Genomic DNA, 16,231 nt, shown 5'->3' on the forward strand with positions numbered 1-16,231 from the left:
GGTTAAAAAAATCTAGCCTAATTACTTTTTCGTTCTTGAGATAATATTATCGCATCACGATTCATCGTTCAACCGCTATTCGTCTTGCAAGAGCACTTCAAAACTCAGAAATCCATTAACCATAAAGGTTTAAGGCATTCTTGTAATTATAGAAAGCTTGAAGCTCGAAACTATTCTCCAGATTCTGAATTTAAGATTTGATGTTTTAGAAACTCAGATAAAAAAATTAGCATGGGATTGATACCAGAACAACATCAACAAGATACGGTTATCACATGCTGTATGATGATTTGCATCGTATAAATGATGAATCGAATTATCGATAATTATTCACGTACGGATTAATCAACTCTAGACGTGGTAAATCATTCCCACCTCTAAAGTCGATGCACGAGGTATATTTAATTCATATGTTGCTGAGGTAGAGTTCCTTCTCAAGAAATCATACCCCATATTGATCACCATTCTCTTGATCAAACTTGAACCGGACTTCGCCTTCACATAGCAATGGCCTAGCATGAAAGTCATCCCTGCTTCTCTCGCTTCTACTAGTTCCTCCAGTTCTATTCGACTATTTGTATCGCTTTCTGGGACAAGAAATCTTACCCTTTTCGTCGAAACTTCTGGTGACCTCATATCTCTTGACTCCATGATACTGCTTACTTCAGATGATTCTTTGTCATCTTGCCAAATCTCCATCCCTTTTGCATGGGATGATGTGGTCCCAATCACGTCCATTTTCTCTTCGTTTTCAAGATTCTCGTCTGATGAGTTATTGCAGTCGCCATAATGAGATTGAATAAATTTTGCTATACTACAAACAAGATCCTTTTCGAACTCCACGTTATCCATAAGAACATCACGATATCCATATCGTGCTATACATCTGTAAACTCGGTACTCTTTTGGTCCGATTCGTCCCACTAAGTACCTCTCCTCGGGTCTCACATGAGGAACTGGAACATATTTGATACAGAATAAAACCAGAACCTCGTGAAAAGCTGGGAGATTAGTGACAAAATGGGAGAAAATGGCTGGGATTCCCGAAACAAGTTCTGTATGTATGAGGCCAATGCCTCGAACTCGTACAAACCCAGCTTAGATCCCAAACTGAGGAGCCAGTTGACGGAAACTTTGTTTTGAAGATCAAACTCGTATTTTTTCAGCGTTCCGTAATGCCAAGTGTACATAATGATTAGGAATATAGAAGAAAGAGCAACTGGGACCCAAGCGCCTTCAAAAAACTTGATTAGTGAAGCTAAGAAGTAAAGGGCCTCGATGAAACCAAAGAAAAATATGAAAAAAATAGCCAAGATGGCGCTTCTGTTCCAGCACAAGATGATGACCAGAGACGTAAGGCACGTGGTTACCAACATGACCGTTATAACTGCCAATCCTGCGCCAGCAAATGGGATTTTACAGGACATCTTTATTGATCATCACCACAGAATCAGACTTAGTTTTTACAACAGAAAATTGGGGCTCAAACGTTAGTTACCTGATGCATTGCTAATGTGTTTCGTGTCTCTAAAACCAATGGTAACAGCCAAGCAAAGGAGCATCAGAATCCAGTTGATTTCTGGAATATAAATCTGCCCACACACTTTAGACGATGTGTGAATTATTTTGACTCGGGGAAAGCAACCTAAAGCAGAACATTGCTTGATAATGGAAAACGTCCCAGTAATGACGGCTTGGCTTCCAACTATGGCAGCAAGTATAGCGATTCCAAGAACAGGCCACCGGATATTTGCTGCATTATACAAAGGAGAATGAAATCACATAAAACTCGGAGTAAAGTTGATTAAAACTTCATACCAGGTACTGATTCGTAGAATCCAATCCGGTAGTAACTCTCGATTACATGATGCTTGGAAAGGTAAGCAGCTTGTCCCATGTAAGCAAGGATTAAGGATGGATAGACGATAAAGCTAAAAGCTATCTGCACTAAGGCAGATTTCAGTTAGAGTAGAACCGGCTACTAACGATATTTAATGAAGTATCTTTCATCATCAAATCCTTAACGTGTAGAATGATTCATACTCGTTGACAAAATTATTATGTTGTTTGGCCAGCTGAGTTCAAGGTTTAGAATAAATGATATCTAACATGACATCGATTCCTGGAGTTCACAAGTTCAAAACCTTTGATTCACAATCTCCTTAAATTTCGTTAAGTTGGACTTAGGTACTTGTTTCTTTGCATCTATTAACCTCTGCCCAAACAATATGCGTTTGTGCATGTCAGATATTAGTTTTGATCCTATGTTTTCCAATCTTCGTATATGTGTAAAGGGATATGCTAAAATGTAAAGCAATTACGAGTTTAATTCACGTGACCTCTAACTTTTGGGGTAAGGTACATTTCACAGATTCATTTACACCTGAGATGCATTCACCTTGACGGACAACTGCGAAAAATGACCAAGATCAGCAAACATGGCCTCCGAACCTGAAAAGATGTAAAAAATTTGAATAACTATAAGAATAAAATTTTAAAAATCGTATGTAAAATTAGATTGGAAACTTTTATACCTGTTATACACAACAATATCCCACCTAAGGACATCCACCCCGCTGTTTGAGTCTTTTTCAAGAATTTATACGTGTAATAAGGAGATAGTGCCTTGTAAACATGGGGATTCCAGTAAAAGATATTGTACAAACCAATGGCACTGATGCAGAAGAGCCAAGTGTTAGCCAAGATCGAGGAGATCGGATCACAAAAATTAATTTCTTGTGATTTCGATCAACTCTTCTTCACAGGATCGATTGTTCTACGTATTTAACACGAATTAATTAATTACAACACACAGAAAATAGAAATTAACTCTGAAGCGTGTCTCCGATCTTTCTCTGCACTAGATCTACGCTCCAAACCTCCAAGCCTTCTCCGGTGTTCTCTCAAACTCTTAACGTAGGATTGTGTGTGGTCACAAGTTACAATATCACATATATATATATATATATATATATATATATATATATATATAATATATTTGTGATATCTTGTAACAAAAAGATAATGACAATATCTTTTAGAATATAAATTTAAATGGACAGAATATATTATACCATATCTAGAAGATTCGATGATAAACTTCCATGTAATATATAGTCCAGATAAATTTATCCCACATATACCATAAATTATAACTCATATAATTTATCCGAGTTTATATTAGAGCCACCAAAGGACCTGGTCGGATTCAATTAAATTAAGCTCCAATAAATTAATTTGATCCAATCAACTCATGATTTATCAAAATAATTTATTAATCTTATTCTACTTCACTAAAAGAATAAGATTGCACTCTCAAATTAATTGATATTACTGAAGCACAAAATCAATAATTATATCCTCTGATTTATCGACCCAACATATCACCCATGTCGATCAATTAGAACATCTAAAACAGGGTATCATGACCATATAACCCATATTAGATATTTATAGCTTCTCAACACTCATCTTCTCTTTGACAGTCCCATGTGATCACATCACATAATTAATTCAACAAGAATATTGAATTACTGAGCTCAGATTTTACTGTCTTCTAGAAGAACTTGTGAGTTTATGATCATACCTATTGACTAGGTGACATATTCCATATTACGAACATATGTTCTTTGTTATTTCACTTTGATTCCCAAAACATCGAGATATTGACCAATAGTTTGGTCTTACTCATTGATGTATCAAAGAACTTCAAGCTAGTAATCAAAGTTCATTGTCCGCTCAGGATTAACGTGTTATGTACGACAATCTAGTGATTTTGAATTAGTATGGTCAAATCAAATTCAAATCTCACGTGGTCCAGTCCAATACAACAAAATGTATCCCTAATTTTATTACCAAACCAAAGATAGGTTTCAATAAAATTGAGACGATCTTATCAAAATAATTTGTCCTTATTTATTTACCGATCGTGGACAATAAAACTTTGGATTGAATTACAAATTGAATCTTTCTGTGTTTAACGACTTAAACACTCAATTTATAATTATACAACAATCCAATGGACATATGCATTGCTCAAAAATAAATTTATTTAAATAAATAAATGAACATTATTTTAATTTCAAAATGTCACCAACATATAATAAAAGTACTCGATGGGCATCATACTATCGAACATTATTTCCTCCCACTTGCCCTAGAGTAAATGAGTCATGTCTAGTACACCCATATTTCGAATATGTTCCTCAAAAGCTCTAGCAGGTAAGCTTTTGGTGAAAGGATCAGCAAGATTTTCAGCAGATGCTATCTTGCACACTGTCACGTCTCCTCGTTGAACAATATCTCTCACTAAGTGATATTTTCGTTCAATGTGTTTTCCACGCTGATGGTTTCTTGGTTCTTTTGCATTTGCCACTGCACCACTGTTATCACAGTATAAAGTAATGGCTAGGAGTGGGTACGGTACGGTATACCGTACCGAACTACGGTACCGTATACCGTACCGAAAATATCGGTATGAAATTTTCCATACCGATACCGATAACGAAAATTTTTCGGTATGAAAAAATTTCATACCGGTACCGTACCGACACCGAAAATTTTGCCGGTATACCGAAAAAATGTCGGTATGCCAAAAACATTTTCGGCATACCGACATTTTTTCGGTATACCGGACTTAAATTTAAAAAATAATAATAATAAAAAATTATTTTCGGTATTTCGGTACCGTACCGAAATGTTCGGTATACCGATTTTTTCGGTAAGTTCGGTATTTTTTCGGTACTGTTTTTCGGTATTTCGGTATTTCGATATTTTTTCCCACCCCTAGTAATGGCATTTGATGCAGCAGGAACAACCTCAAGGCTTAGCAAAAACTTTTTCAGCCAAACGGCTTCTTTTGCTGCTTCACAAGCCGCTACATACTCCTTCCATTGTGGAATCAGCAATACATGATTGCTTGATACTCCTCCAAACAACGGCACCACCACCCAATGTGAACACAGATACTGATGTGAATTTACGAGAATCTCTATCAGCTTGAAAATCAGAATCAGTATAACCCACAGGTGCCAACTCTGAAGCCGAGTAAACCAACATATACCCTCTAGTTCTGCGAAGATACTTGAGAATATGCTTTACAGCAATCCAGTGCTCTGGTCCTGGGTTTGACTGATATCTACTAACAATCCCAACAGCATGACAAATATCTGGTCAAGTGCATAGCATAGCATACATAAGACTTCCTACAGCCGAAGCATATGGAACTCTTTTCATGTATTCCACTTCACTTGGATTCTTGGGATTGTGGTCCTTTGACAAGTGAATTCCATGCCTAAAAGGTGTTTGACCTTTCTTGAAATTTTGCATTGCATACCTCACCAATATTTTATCAATATATGAAGATTGAGATAAAGCAATCCGTTTATTCTTCCTATCCCGAAGGATTTGGATACCTAGAACATAACTTGCTTCTCCCAAGTCTTTCATGTCAAACTGTTAAGACAACCAATTTTTGGCAGATGTCATCACCCCTACATTATTCCCAATAAGTAGGATGTGATCCACATATAGCGCAAGAAAAATCACCTTGTCATCCAAAATTTTCTTATAGACACAAGGCTCATCAAGATTTTGATCGAAATAATCTTTCACAGATTGATCAAAAACGATGTTCCAAGACCTTGACGCCTGCTTAAGTCCATAAATAGACTTTTTCAGTTTGCATACTTTATGCTCTTGACCGTTTTGAATAAAACCGTCTCGTTGTACCATATAAATGGTTTCGTCAAGATTTCCATTAAGAAATGCTGTCTTGACATCCATTTGCCACACCTCATAATCAAAATGAGCTGCAATGGATAAGAGGATCCGAATAGACTTTATCATAGCCACAGGTGAAAAGGTTTCATCGTAATCGATTCCTTCTCGTTGGCTAAAACCTTTGGCTACCAATCTAGCCTTAAAGGACTCTATTTTTCCGTCTATTCCTCTCTTTCTCTTGTAGACCCACTTACACCCTATAGGTCTCACACCTTCAGGAATGTCTACAAGAACCCATACGGAGTTAGTGTACATGGATCTCATTTCTGATTCCATGGCACTCCTCCATTGGTCAGCGTCAACATCCTCCATAGTTTTTTGTACGTGATGGGATCCTCCTCTTGTTCAATTGGAACCGCATCAAACGATTCTCCATAGAGCAAGTATCTAGAGGGTTGTCGAATGACCCTCCCACTACGTCTAAGTTGTGGAGGTTCTTGGTTGATTGGAATTGATTGTCGTTGTCTTAAGTTCTCTTCTTGATCATTTCCTTCATTCTCCATTTGGATATGATGGGGTAACCGATCATTAGAACCAATGTCTTCTACCACTTCATTTGCTTGGAAGCCAGTGGTTAATGGTGGTAGAAATGTGAATTCAAACTGAGTAGGTTCAGTGCGGATCTCTGGAGTAGATGATTCAGCAATCTCTTCCAAAAGAACCTTACTCTTTGATTCACTCTCTTCTATGTGCTTGTCCTCTAAGAAGGTTGCATTTGTACTTACAAATACCTTCTTGTCTTGAGGACTATAGAAGTAATATCCTCTTGTTCCTTTAGGATATCCAACAAACATGCATAATTCTGATCTAGGTTCCATTTTATCCATATTTCTCTTTAGCACATAAGCATGACATCCCCATATCCGAATATGTCTTAGATTAGGCACGCGCCCATTCCACAATTCAAGAGGTGTCTTAGAGACAGACTTAGACATATCCCCAAAAGGATGTACTGAGCTTAGAGAAACTTAGCATAGACCTAACCATGTCCAACAATGTCCTATTTCTCCTTTCAGAGACACCATTCTGCTGAGGTGTAGCTGGTGCACTCAATTGGGATATTATCCCATTATCTGATAAGTATGTTCTAAAGTCATTGGATAGATGCTCGCCACCTCTGTCTGATCGAAGTGTTTTTATGCTCTTACCTAATTGTTTTTCCACTTCATTTCTGAATTCCTTGAACCTTTCAAAAGATTCAGATTTGTGGGACATTAGGTAAACATAACCGTATCTAGAGTAATCATCAGTGAAGGTGATGAAATACTCAAATCCTCCTCTAACTTGTACACTAATTGGTCCACATACATCAGCGTGCACTAATTCCAAAACTTCATTGGCTCTATGTCCTTTATATTTAAAAGATCTCTTAGTCATCTTACCTTCCAAACAGGATTCACATACAGGCAAGGACTCCACCTTTAAATTACTTAAAGGACCATCCTTTACCAACCGTTGAATTCTATTAAGGTTGATATGACCAAGTCTCAAGTGCCACAAATAAGTTTCATTAGTGGGAGACAATTTAATTCGTTTGTTGGATTCAATGTGATGCAAAGAGCTGTCATCTTGTTTTAAGACATACAAATCGTTATTCAAATGTCCCTTGCAAATAAAGGCTTTATTCAAGGTAATATCAACCATCATTTGTGAAAAATGGACATAATATCCTTGTCTAAACAATAAAGCAACATAAATCAAATTTCTAATAATCTCCGGAACATAATAACAATGTCTTAAAACCAAATGTTTATTATTCGAAAAATAAAGATAAACAATTCCAACAGATTTTGCAGACACCACAGCCCCTGTGCCAACTCTTAGAGTATGTTCCCCTTCATTGAAGCTTCTGGTTACTTGGAACCCCTGCAAAGTATTGCATATATGATTAGTGGCTCCAAAATCTACAATCCAAGTATCAGTAGAATCAACCACTAAACAAGACTCAATAAAAGATAACTCACCACTAGCCTGCTTCTTGGAAGCTAGATATCCTTGGCAGTTTCTTTTCCAATGACCCTTCTCTCCACAATGAAAACATTTTCCCTTAGGCTTGCCATCTACCTTGATCTTCTTCTCATTTTGTTGTGGACCCTTCTTGTTGGGCTTCTTCCTTTTATTCCCATTTTTACCTTTCGGCTTGGAATAAGATGGCCTAGCAGAAGCAACAACAAATGCATCACCAGTTTTAGTCTTAAGAACACTTTCAGCATTTTGCAGTTCCTTCATCAGCTCAGTCAGGGACATATTTAGTTTATTCATGTTATAGCTAACTTTAAACTGTGAGAACATCTCAGGGAGAGTCTCAAGTGCCATGTCAACCTGAGTCTCTGATTTGATTTCAGCCCCTAACACCTCAGCCACGTTAAACTGAGCGATCAATGCAAGCATATGATCTCTCACGGGCGTCCCAGGTTTCATGCGCATGTTCATAATGGTTCTAATGGCTGCTTGTCGTGCCTGACATCCTTGATGCTCAAACATTTCTTGGAGGCTATCCATGATTTTTGTAGCAGTGTCCATGTTCTGATGTTTCTGTTGCAGCACATTTGAGATGGATCCCAAAATGTAGCAACGGGCCATCTCATCAGAACTGATCCACTTATCATAAGCCTGCTTCTGAGCTACTGTGGACTCCGTCGTAGGCACCGATGGACAGGGTTCATTGAGCACAAACTTGTGTTTCTCCGCAGTTAAGACAATCAATAAATTACGTTTTCAATCAATGTAATTTTCTCCGACTAGTTGGTTGTTGGTTAATATCATAGACAGTGAATTTCCAGTCATTTTTCTGAAATTAAAATAAATTTAAATGAGCAATGCAATAAATAAAATTATGTGTTATGCATGAAATGCATTTGTAGATCCCAAAAACTACTACAACACAGCAATTTACCTAAAACTCCAAAATACATAATTTTTTCTTTAGGAAAAAACATGTTATTTATAGCTAGGCTGAGACCCTCCCATTAAATTCAATATATCTAGCAACTCATGCAATATTAATTTAGTATTGCTTGATTTTGGCCATCAAAAGATATTGTAAAAATATTCTATAGGAAATTCTCACAATATCATTGACTTAAGTGTATATCCTTAAATTAATTATTTATCAAGTACCAAATTAATTATGTCACCTATAGGGTGGTCATAATTAATTTTACTATAAAATAATAATGGGTCCATTCAAGTAACCAAAACAATGTAGCCCTCCTATAGGGAGACCAATAAAATTGGCACGAGGCATACATAATTCTTACTAATAGACTAATAAGGGAGACCGCTGATTTATTTAAAATATACCCTCTCACACTTAATATTTAAATTTAATTTTGGATTTTATCCGATTAATAAAATCATGACTATTTTAACTCTTAAAATAGTTCAATTATTAATCAAAATATTTATTCTCTAAAAAATAGAATAAATAAAATTTTATGCATGACAATATAGTACCTAAAGCGGTGTTTATGCAATCTACATGGCATGATGCATGAATGACAAATATAAGCAATAATTAAACAAGAACAAATTTATGGCCCAACCTAGACAAAAAAAAAATTAAAGATCTAATTGAACCCAATTTGGCCCAATACTTCAATTTTTAAAAAATTTCCGGCCCAAGTAATAAATCCAGTATTATGGTTTGGCCCATGAATAATTTTCCGGATCCGACTCGAAAGCCCATGACCCGAACCCGTAACCCATAGCCCGCGACCCGTCTTCTGCATCTCACCCTACAGAAAAATCGCCGCCACCGCCGCCGGTGGATTCGCCGGAATCTTGCGGAAGTGAAGATCTCCACCGCGCCGGTCACCGAAAAACCATCGAGACACCATATCCAATTCGAAATCGGAAAAACAGATTCTCGATTTTTCCAGATCCAACGCCGAAAATTTGAATCTTTTCGAATCTCCTCCGCGCCGCTCCACCGTGAAGAACAACACGTGAGAAGGACCGCAAATCACCTTCGCATTCATTCCTCATCCTCACGGCCACGTGCTTCCGATTACGCGATCCAGATATGCTTTTTCATGGTGGTTTTCGGAATTTACAAAACAGGTCCCTGACGATTTGAAGAAGATGCACTCTGGTCCCTGGAATGCTTTGGACGAAATTTCCGTCTAGTCTTTGTAGTTTTAGTTGAATTGCATCAGGCCCTCCAGTTTTTTAATCAGAAACAGAAAAGCCCAAATCCGAAAAAATACAATAAAATTACACGAAAATAACAAGGGAAAACATGGAGTCGTAATCCACCCCCTTGGTTACAGACTCGAAAATACGAAATACAATTTCACCAAAAAACTAAGGTCATAAACCGTTCAAAAATTAAATAAATCAATCCATTCAAACCACAATCACAAAAATCTAACACCGCTTTAAACTAAAACATGCATAAATAAATAATTAATTCGAAATACGCAAAACAATATCAAAACCCGTGGCTCTGATACCATATGTTAGCCAAGATCGAGGAGATCGGATCACAAAAATTAATTTCTTGTGATTTCGATCAACTCTTCTTCACAAGATCGATTGTTCTACGTATTTAACACGAATTAATTAATTACAACACACAGAAAATAAAGATTACCTTTGAAGCGTGTTTCCGATCTTTCTCTGCACTAGATCTACGCTCCAAACCTCCAAGCCTTCTCCGGTGTTCTCTCAAACTCTTAACGTAGGATTGTGTGTGGTCACAAGTTACAATATCATATATATATATATATATATATATATAATATATTTGTGATATCTTGTAACAAAAAGATAATGACAATATCTTTTAGAATATAAATTTAAATGGACAGAATATATTATACCATATCTAGAAGATTCGATGATAAACTTCCATGTAATATATAGTCCAGATAAATTTATCCCACATATACCATAAATTATAACTCATATAATTTATCCGAGTTTATATTAGAGTCACTAAAGGGACCTGGTCGGATTCAATTAAATTAAGCTCCAATAAATTAATTTGATCCAATCAACTCATGATTTATCAAAATAATTTATTAATCTTATTCTACTCCACTAAAAGGATAAGATTGCACTCTCAAATTAATTGATATTACTGAAGCACAAAATCAATAATTATATCCTCTGATTTATCGACCCAACACCAAGTTATCACGATTGGTGCAAAAAGAAATCCTATTCGGTGAGTCCCATAGTGTTGTAGATAAAATAAGAACACCAGAATTGTGCAAGCAACTGGGACTTCAATATCTGTAGAATATGTAAACATCAAGAAAATTATAAGATTAGCATTTAACCACTGCTAAATACAAGGTAACGAACAACAGGTGATTTTCACATCCCTTTTATTCTTTGTAAAAAAAGAAGTATTCATGTCATAAGTCGGTAATGATCTTCAATAGCCGTTACAAAACCGAAAAGAACAGAAAAAATCCAATGTAAGAAGACCACTAGAACGGAAATTCAATAACTGATCAATAAGTCAGAAAATGGATAATGGTTGGACCTAAATAATTATTGCAGGTCATAAATCATGCTTAACATGATCCCAATTCAATATCTCAACAGTTGGATGTTCCGTTCGCCAAATTACTTAAGAAAATAATGTGGCTACCCATTCGTTGACATTTAATAGTTGCCAATATCTTCACACATTAGTTGGATTTTAAATTAGTTAAATAGTGTAATCAAGCTATAAACTTTAATTTTTCATCAGAAGATTATTAAAACTTTTCCACTTTTCAATTGTTTAAGCAAGATTTTCTTCGTATCAGGCACAAGATTGTCCAAACAGTATTCAAATAATAGAATTCGCTATACTTCTAAGCTCAGGTTGCATCCCAACTTATAAAGATCACAACCTAGAAAGAGGGTGAGCCAACTTTAGTTGATACAGATGATTTTCATCTGGTTTTGATTCAAGCAAGAGGTTTATCCTAATATATGAGTGGTCCCACTGTATAGGTTTTTTTTCTGACCTCAAACTACATAGCTAAAAGTAAAGAACTTTGAAGATTTCTATTGGAGGAGGAAACATCTTTGGGCTAAAACATCACACCATCATTGAGCCATTCAATTGGAGTGATCCAATTGCTATATATATCCTTTAACGTTTTCCACTTCGCTTATTCTCAATCACTTGTAGAAATTCTAATAAGAATCAAGTTAAGGAGATAGAGGCAAACTCTAGAGACAAGATTCAAGAATGGCAATGAAATTAGTTATTTTGAACTCTATTTATGCAATTAAATATAGACAGCTCCTTATCTAATGTTTGTGTGAATTTAGAGCCTGCCCAATCACAAGATTTGGCAGACAAGAACAAAAAGTCAGGGGCCAGTCCAAGAATTCGAAATAGGGGCTGAAACGAGACAAAAGGAGGTGGCTGTACAAATTTAGTGTGTAAAAACTTATCACTTTAAAAGAATTCACAGTTAAAAAAAGGAGTGAATTGAAAAACATGAGACTTACACTGATGATGATGCTTTGATACGACAAGCTCTAATCCAGACACAGCAGAAAATACTACATACAGTGACAAATAAATAATTAGTTCCAAGTTCTCAGCATATGCAGTTCCCAAAATCTGTAAAGAAAATAGATAGTTTCTCACCCGAAATAGCTGGTGTAAGAACTCCATCCCCAATCACCATACATGTCCCAATCAAAGCCAAAGTGAGCAATATCTTTTGAAGCAATTTATGCTTTTCTAGCATTGATTTCAGTATCAAACCAAGACCCTTGTTAGCTTGTGCAATTCCATCTTTTCTATACTCATACAATTCCTCATCAGCAAGCTGTCCATTTGGCAAAGTGCTCACCCGGGCATGGCGGCACAGCAATGAATACAAAGCAAAAGTCCCACCTTCTCCATTATCATTTGCTCTAAGAACTATAAACACATATTTAATAAGTGGGATCAGAGTTAAAGTCCAGAACACCAAAGATAACACCCCGTATATTTCCTCATTAGATTCTGAATGTTGAATGTCCTCCGCAAAAGTACTTTTATACACATACAGAGGTGAAGTGCTCAAATCACCATACACAACACCTAAGCTCTGATAAGCCAATGTCAATACAGTTCTCCAAGATTCTTTCTGCGATAACAGTTTTATAATAAATAAATAAAATTAGGCAAGAAATCACCAAACATCAAAATGAGATTTTTCTTTAACAAAAAGGTCTCACCTTTATGGGGTTAGTTGGGCTCCATCCTTCAATATCATCACTGGCCGCCTCAGAATCACGGGAAAATCATTCTTGGCCTAACATCTTAATCAGATTACAAACCAACCACTTCAGTTTCACCAACTAGTCTTTTTTTAGCAAGAATGCCCGATCAAAATATTATCAACAAAAAACAAACCTTTATTGCGATGGCCTCAAGAACGCAAATTAACAGAGAATATACGGGAGATGTTTGGAGAATCCGTTATATGGAGGGTGGGCAAAAGCGAGAGGGAATTGTGCTACAGAATATCGCTTAGCAATAGATTAATGTTATCGGCGGCACGCATGACGTACATGGGAACTTTACGTTGGTGATAAAATAAGAACTATTTTTTTAAAGTGTTTACATATCAGTCTGTCTCCACCATATAATCTTCGTCATGAACTTCTAGTATGTATTTCTAATATCAGACTTTGATTGAATGGACAACATATGAATGGGCTATGACCTATTGGAAAATATAGGCTTAGAAAGAAAAACTGACAATAAACCATTCATATTAAAAAAAAAAAAAAAAGAAGGGCGGATTTTTAATAAAAAAATCAAAGAGTTCTAAAAAAGAATGAAACATTTGAAAGAGTGGATTTGAAAAAGGCTTCGCTTCTCTGGTCAAGTTCTTGCTAGCATAATAAACACAATGTTCTAGTGTTATATCTAATTTTCATTTGAATATGAAACGAAATGATTTTACTTTACAAGACACAATTTATCTCAATTTTTTTTTCTTTTTGATAATATTGTATATAAAAATCTTGTTATTCTAAAATATTGAGTTTTTTAAACCATAGATATGATATTTAATATTTTAAAAAATTGTTTCCTAATGAAAAACAACCCTCTTCATATTGTATGAATCTATTCAAAGAATACTATCAATATCATTACAAATCTATATATATTGAAGAATAACTGATGCAACAAAGTGAATCGAGACGAGTTAGAAACGAGAGAACAAAGATAGAATTTTCTAAAGAACTCGCTAAGACGAAGCATCATTGTTTCAATGTGTTGCCATGACATGTTGGAAACAATTGAAGACAATATTCATGCAAAATGTTAATTGAAGAATTGTTTTGTTGCTCTAAATTTGCCACACATATTTTCATCATCGTGTTTTTGTTATTTTTGTTATTGATATTTTATGAGGCAATTTACTCTCTTGACTTGTTAAGAAATATATTTTTTTTACTAGTATTAGTTTTATAAACTCGATTTCTTTTTTAGTGATTATTTTGTCTTGAAAGAATCGTATAAGTCAAATTGTACTGATTTTATGTTCAATTTTTTAATTACTTTTACTTATAGAATACCGTACTTTGGTTTTGGGTCGAGTCACACTTATTATTTTTATAAGATTGCAGATTTTTATCATAAACTATAGCAGATAAAAATTTTCACCAGACCTTAACTCAGGAGCTCTGATTACGTCAGAGCTCAACTCGTCTCGGTTACGCAAGGTTTATAAGGGTTTTCACTCAACCTCAAGGAACTTGATTACGTCAGGGATCACCTCGCCTCGGTTTCGCCGGACTTATGAGAGTTTTCACAGCTCAAGAGCTCTGATTGTGTCAGGACTCACCTCACATCGGTCACATCATGATTATAAAGGTTTTCACCGACATCTCTCATAATGAACTTTATTCGTGTTACCAAAATCGAAAGTCCGATATGAGTTTGCAAAGGGAGATCCGATGTCTCAACAGACCTCATGGTTTTCATCAACATCATATATATATTTTAAGAAAAATACCATTTGGTTTTCCTAAATGAAGGGATATAGAAAGAAGTTGGAAGAATTAAATTATACGAGAAGAAATATATTTTAGTTTGATAAAAAGAACACGTGCAGCCAATTATACGTAATCAGTTACCAAAATATGAAAGATGGTTGTACTACGCTGCGACTTTTATTATTAAGTATAAGTATATGTCTTTGTCTTACAACTACGACTTTTAGAATTTCCATATAAATAAATTTGTGGCCGTAAGCTAATCATTGACCATTCATTCCATTTAATACTACTACTTAGTTACACATCAACCGTCGTGTTAGAAAAAAATAGATGGCCTACTTTCTTATTTCTCCAGTTGATATATATATATTTGTCAAATGTTAGATATTCCGATATACATATCATTGGTAATCGATCGTTCCTCAAGCTCTAATATTTTATCTTTAGTTTGTGTGATATCATTAATGTATCTAAAATTAAGTGAATAAAAAAATAATAATGATTTTGATTTTGATTTAGTGGCTATTTTAACTTTTGTTGATTGTTGATTGATGATGATGCATATCCAACCTAACAATCTATAAATTGATTGACATAATTTCAACACTATCATCAATTCATCATCAAGTCAACTATCAATATTTTTTTAAGTCAGTTCACATGCACTTCTCCCACAGATTTGGGTTCAAGCAAAGCAAAAAAAATTCCCCCAAGTAAGTCTCCACTAGAATAAATTCGATCCTTTGTAAATAGACATATACCTTTGGAAGAGTAATCGATTCAATCCACACCATTAATTTGAAAACCCCAAGAAACACAAAAACCTGAAGGCCTATCCTAACCATGAGGCTGAGACATCATAATCACAAAGGTTATATTTAACAACACATAAAAAAAAATACATATATAAATTACAAGTGTTCTTTTCAGTTCCATTAAGATGAAGAACTTGATCCTTAACTCAAAATTATCACCCTACTACTACACAATTTGTTGTAACACAATTACTTGAGTCCAAATCCCTTTTCGTTTTCGATGAATGAATGCGTTTTGAATAGATAAACAATCCACGTAAATCCAACAAGAAAGAAATTGAATAAGGAACACACGAGATTTACGTGGTTCGATCAAGAATATGATCTACATCCACGGGAGGTGTTTTCATGATTGAATCAGTATACAAAATGAACAATTTACAGTTGCAATATAGACTCTCAACTCCACTCTTTTTCTCTTCTATGAATTACAAAGAAAAAACTCTCGTGCCTTTGTTGAGAAGATGTAATGCCTGAAATGAATATCACAAGTTGTTGATTTAGTAATATGATATTACTAAATAATTAAGGATTTTTAAAAAAATGAAATATGACATATGTTGGTCATATGAAGTCCAAATGATTTGAAATTTGGATATAACGTAGAAAATTCAAAGATATAGAAATTTCATGTTTTGAGTTTTGAGAAATTTGGTCGTTTGACTGGTCCAAAGAGATAT

The 16,231-nt window shown here is 35.2% G+C and overlaps 1 protein-coding gene across 1 annotated transcript; it reads right to left on the reverse strand.

Annotated features, from left to right (window-relative positions):
• Nucleotides 1-164: 164 nt before the first annotated feature.
• Nucleotides 165-15,581, reverse strand: LOC142537886 (potassium transporter 6-like). Its single transcript, XM_075643364.1, has 9 exons — nt 15,498-15,581; nt 12,383-12,869; nt 12,241-12,294; nt 10,913-11,019; nt 2,535-2,688; nt 2,399-2,451; nt 1,819-1,942; nt 1,499-1,753; nt 165-1,396 (listed from the first exon to the last, which is right to left on the reverse strand). Exons 1-9 carry the CDS (start codon nt 15,579-15,581, stop codon nt 945-947), a joined length of 1,770 nt encoding a protein of 589 aa, XP_075499479.1. The 3' UTR covers nt 165-944.
• Nucleotides 15,582-16,231: the final 650 nt, after the last annotated feature.

Source organism: Primulina tabacum, chromosome 2 (genome assembly GCF_025594145.1).
Source record: "Primulina tabacum isolate GXHZ01 chromosome 2, ASM2559414v2, whole genome shotgun sequence".
Taxonomy (NCBI): domain Eukaryota; kingdom Viridiplantae; phylum Streptophyta; class Magnoliopsida; order Lamiales; family Gesneriaceae; genus Primulina; species Primulina tabacum.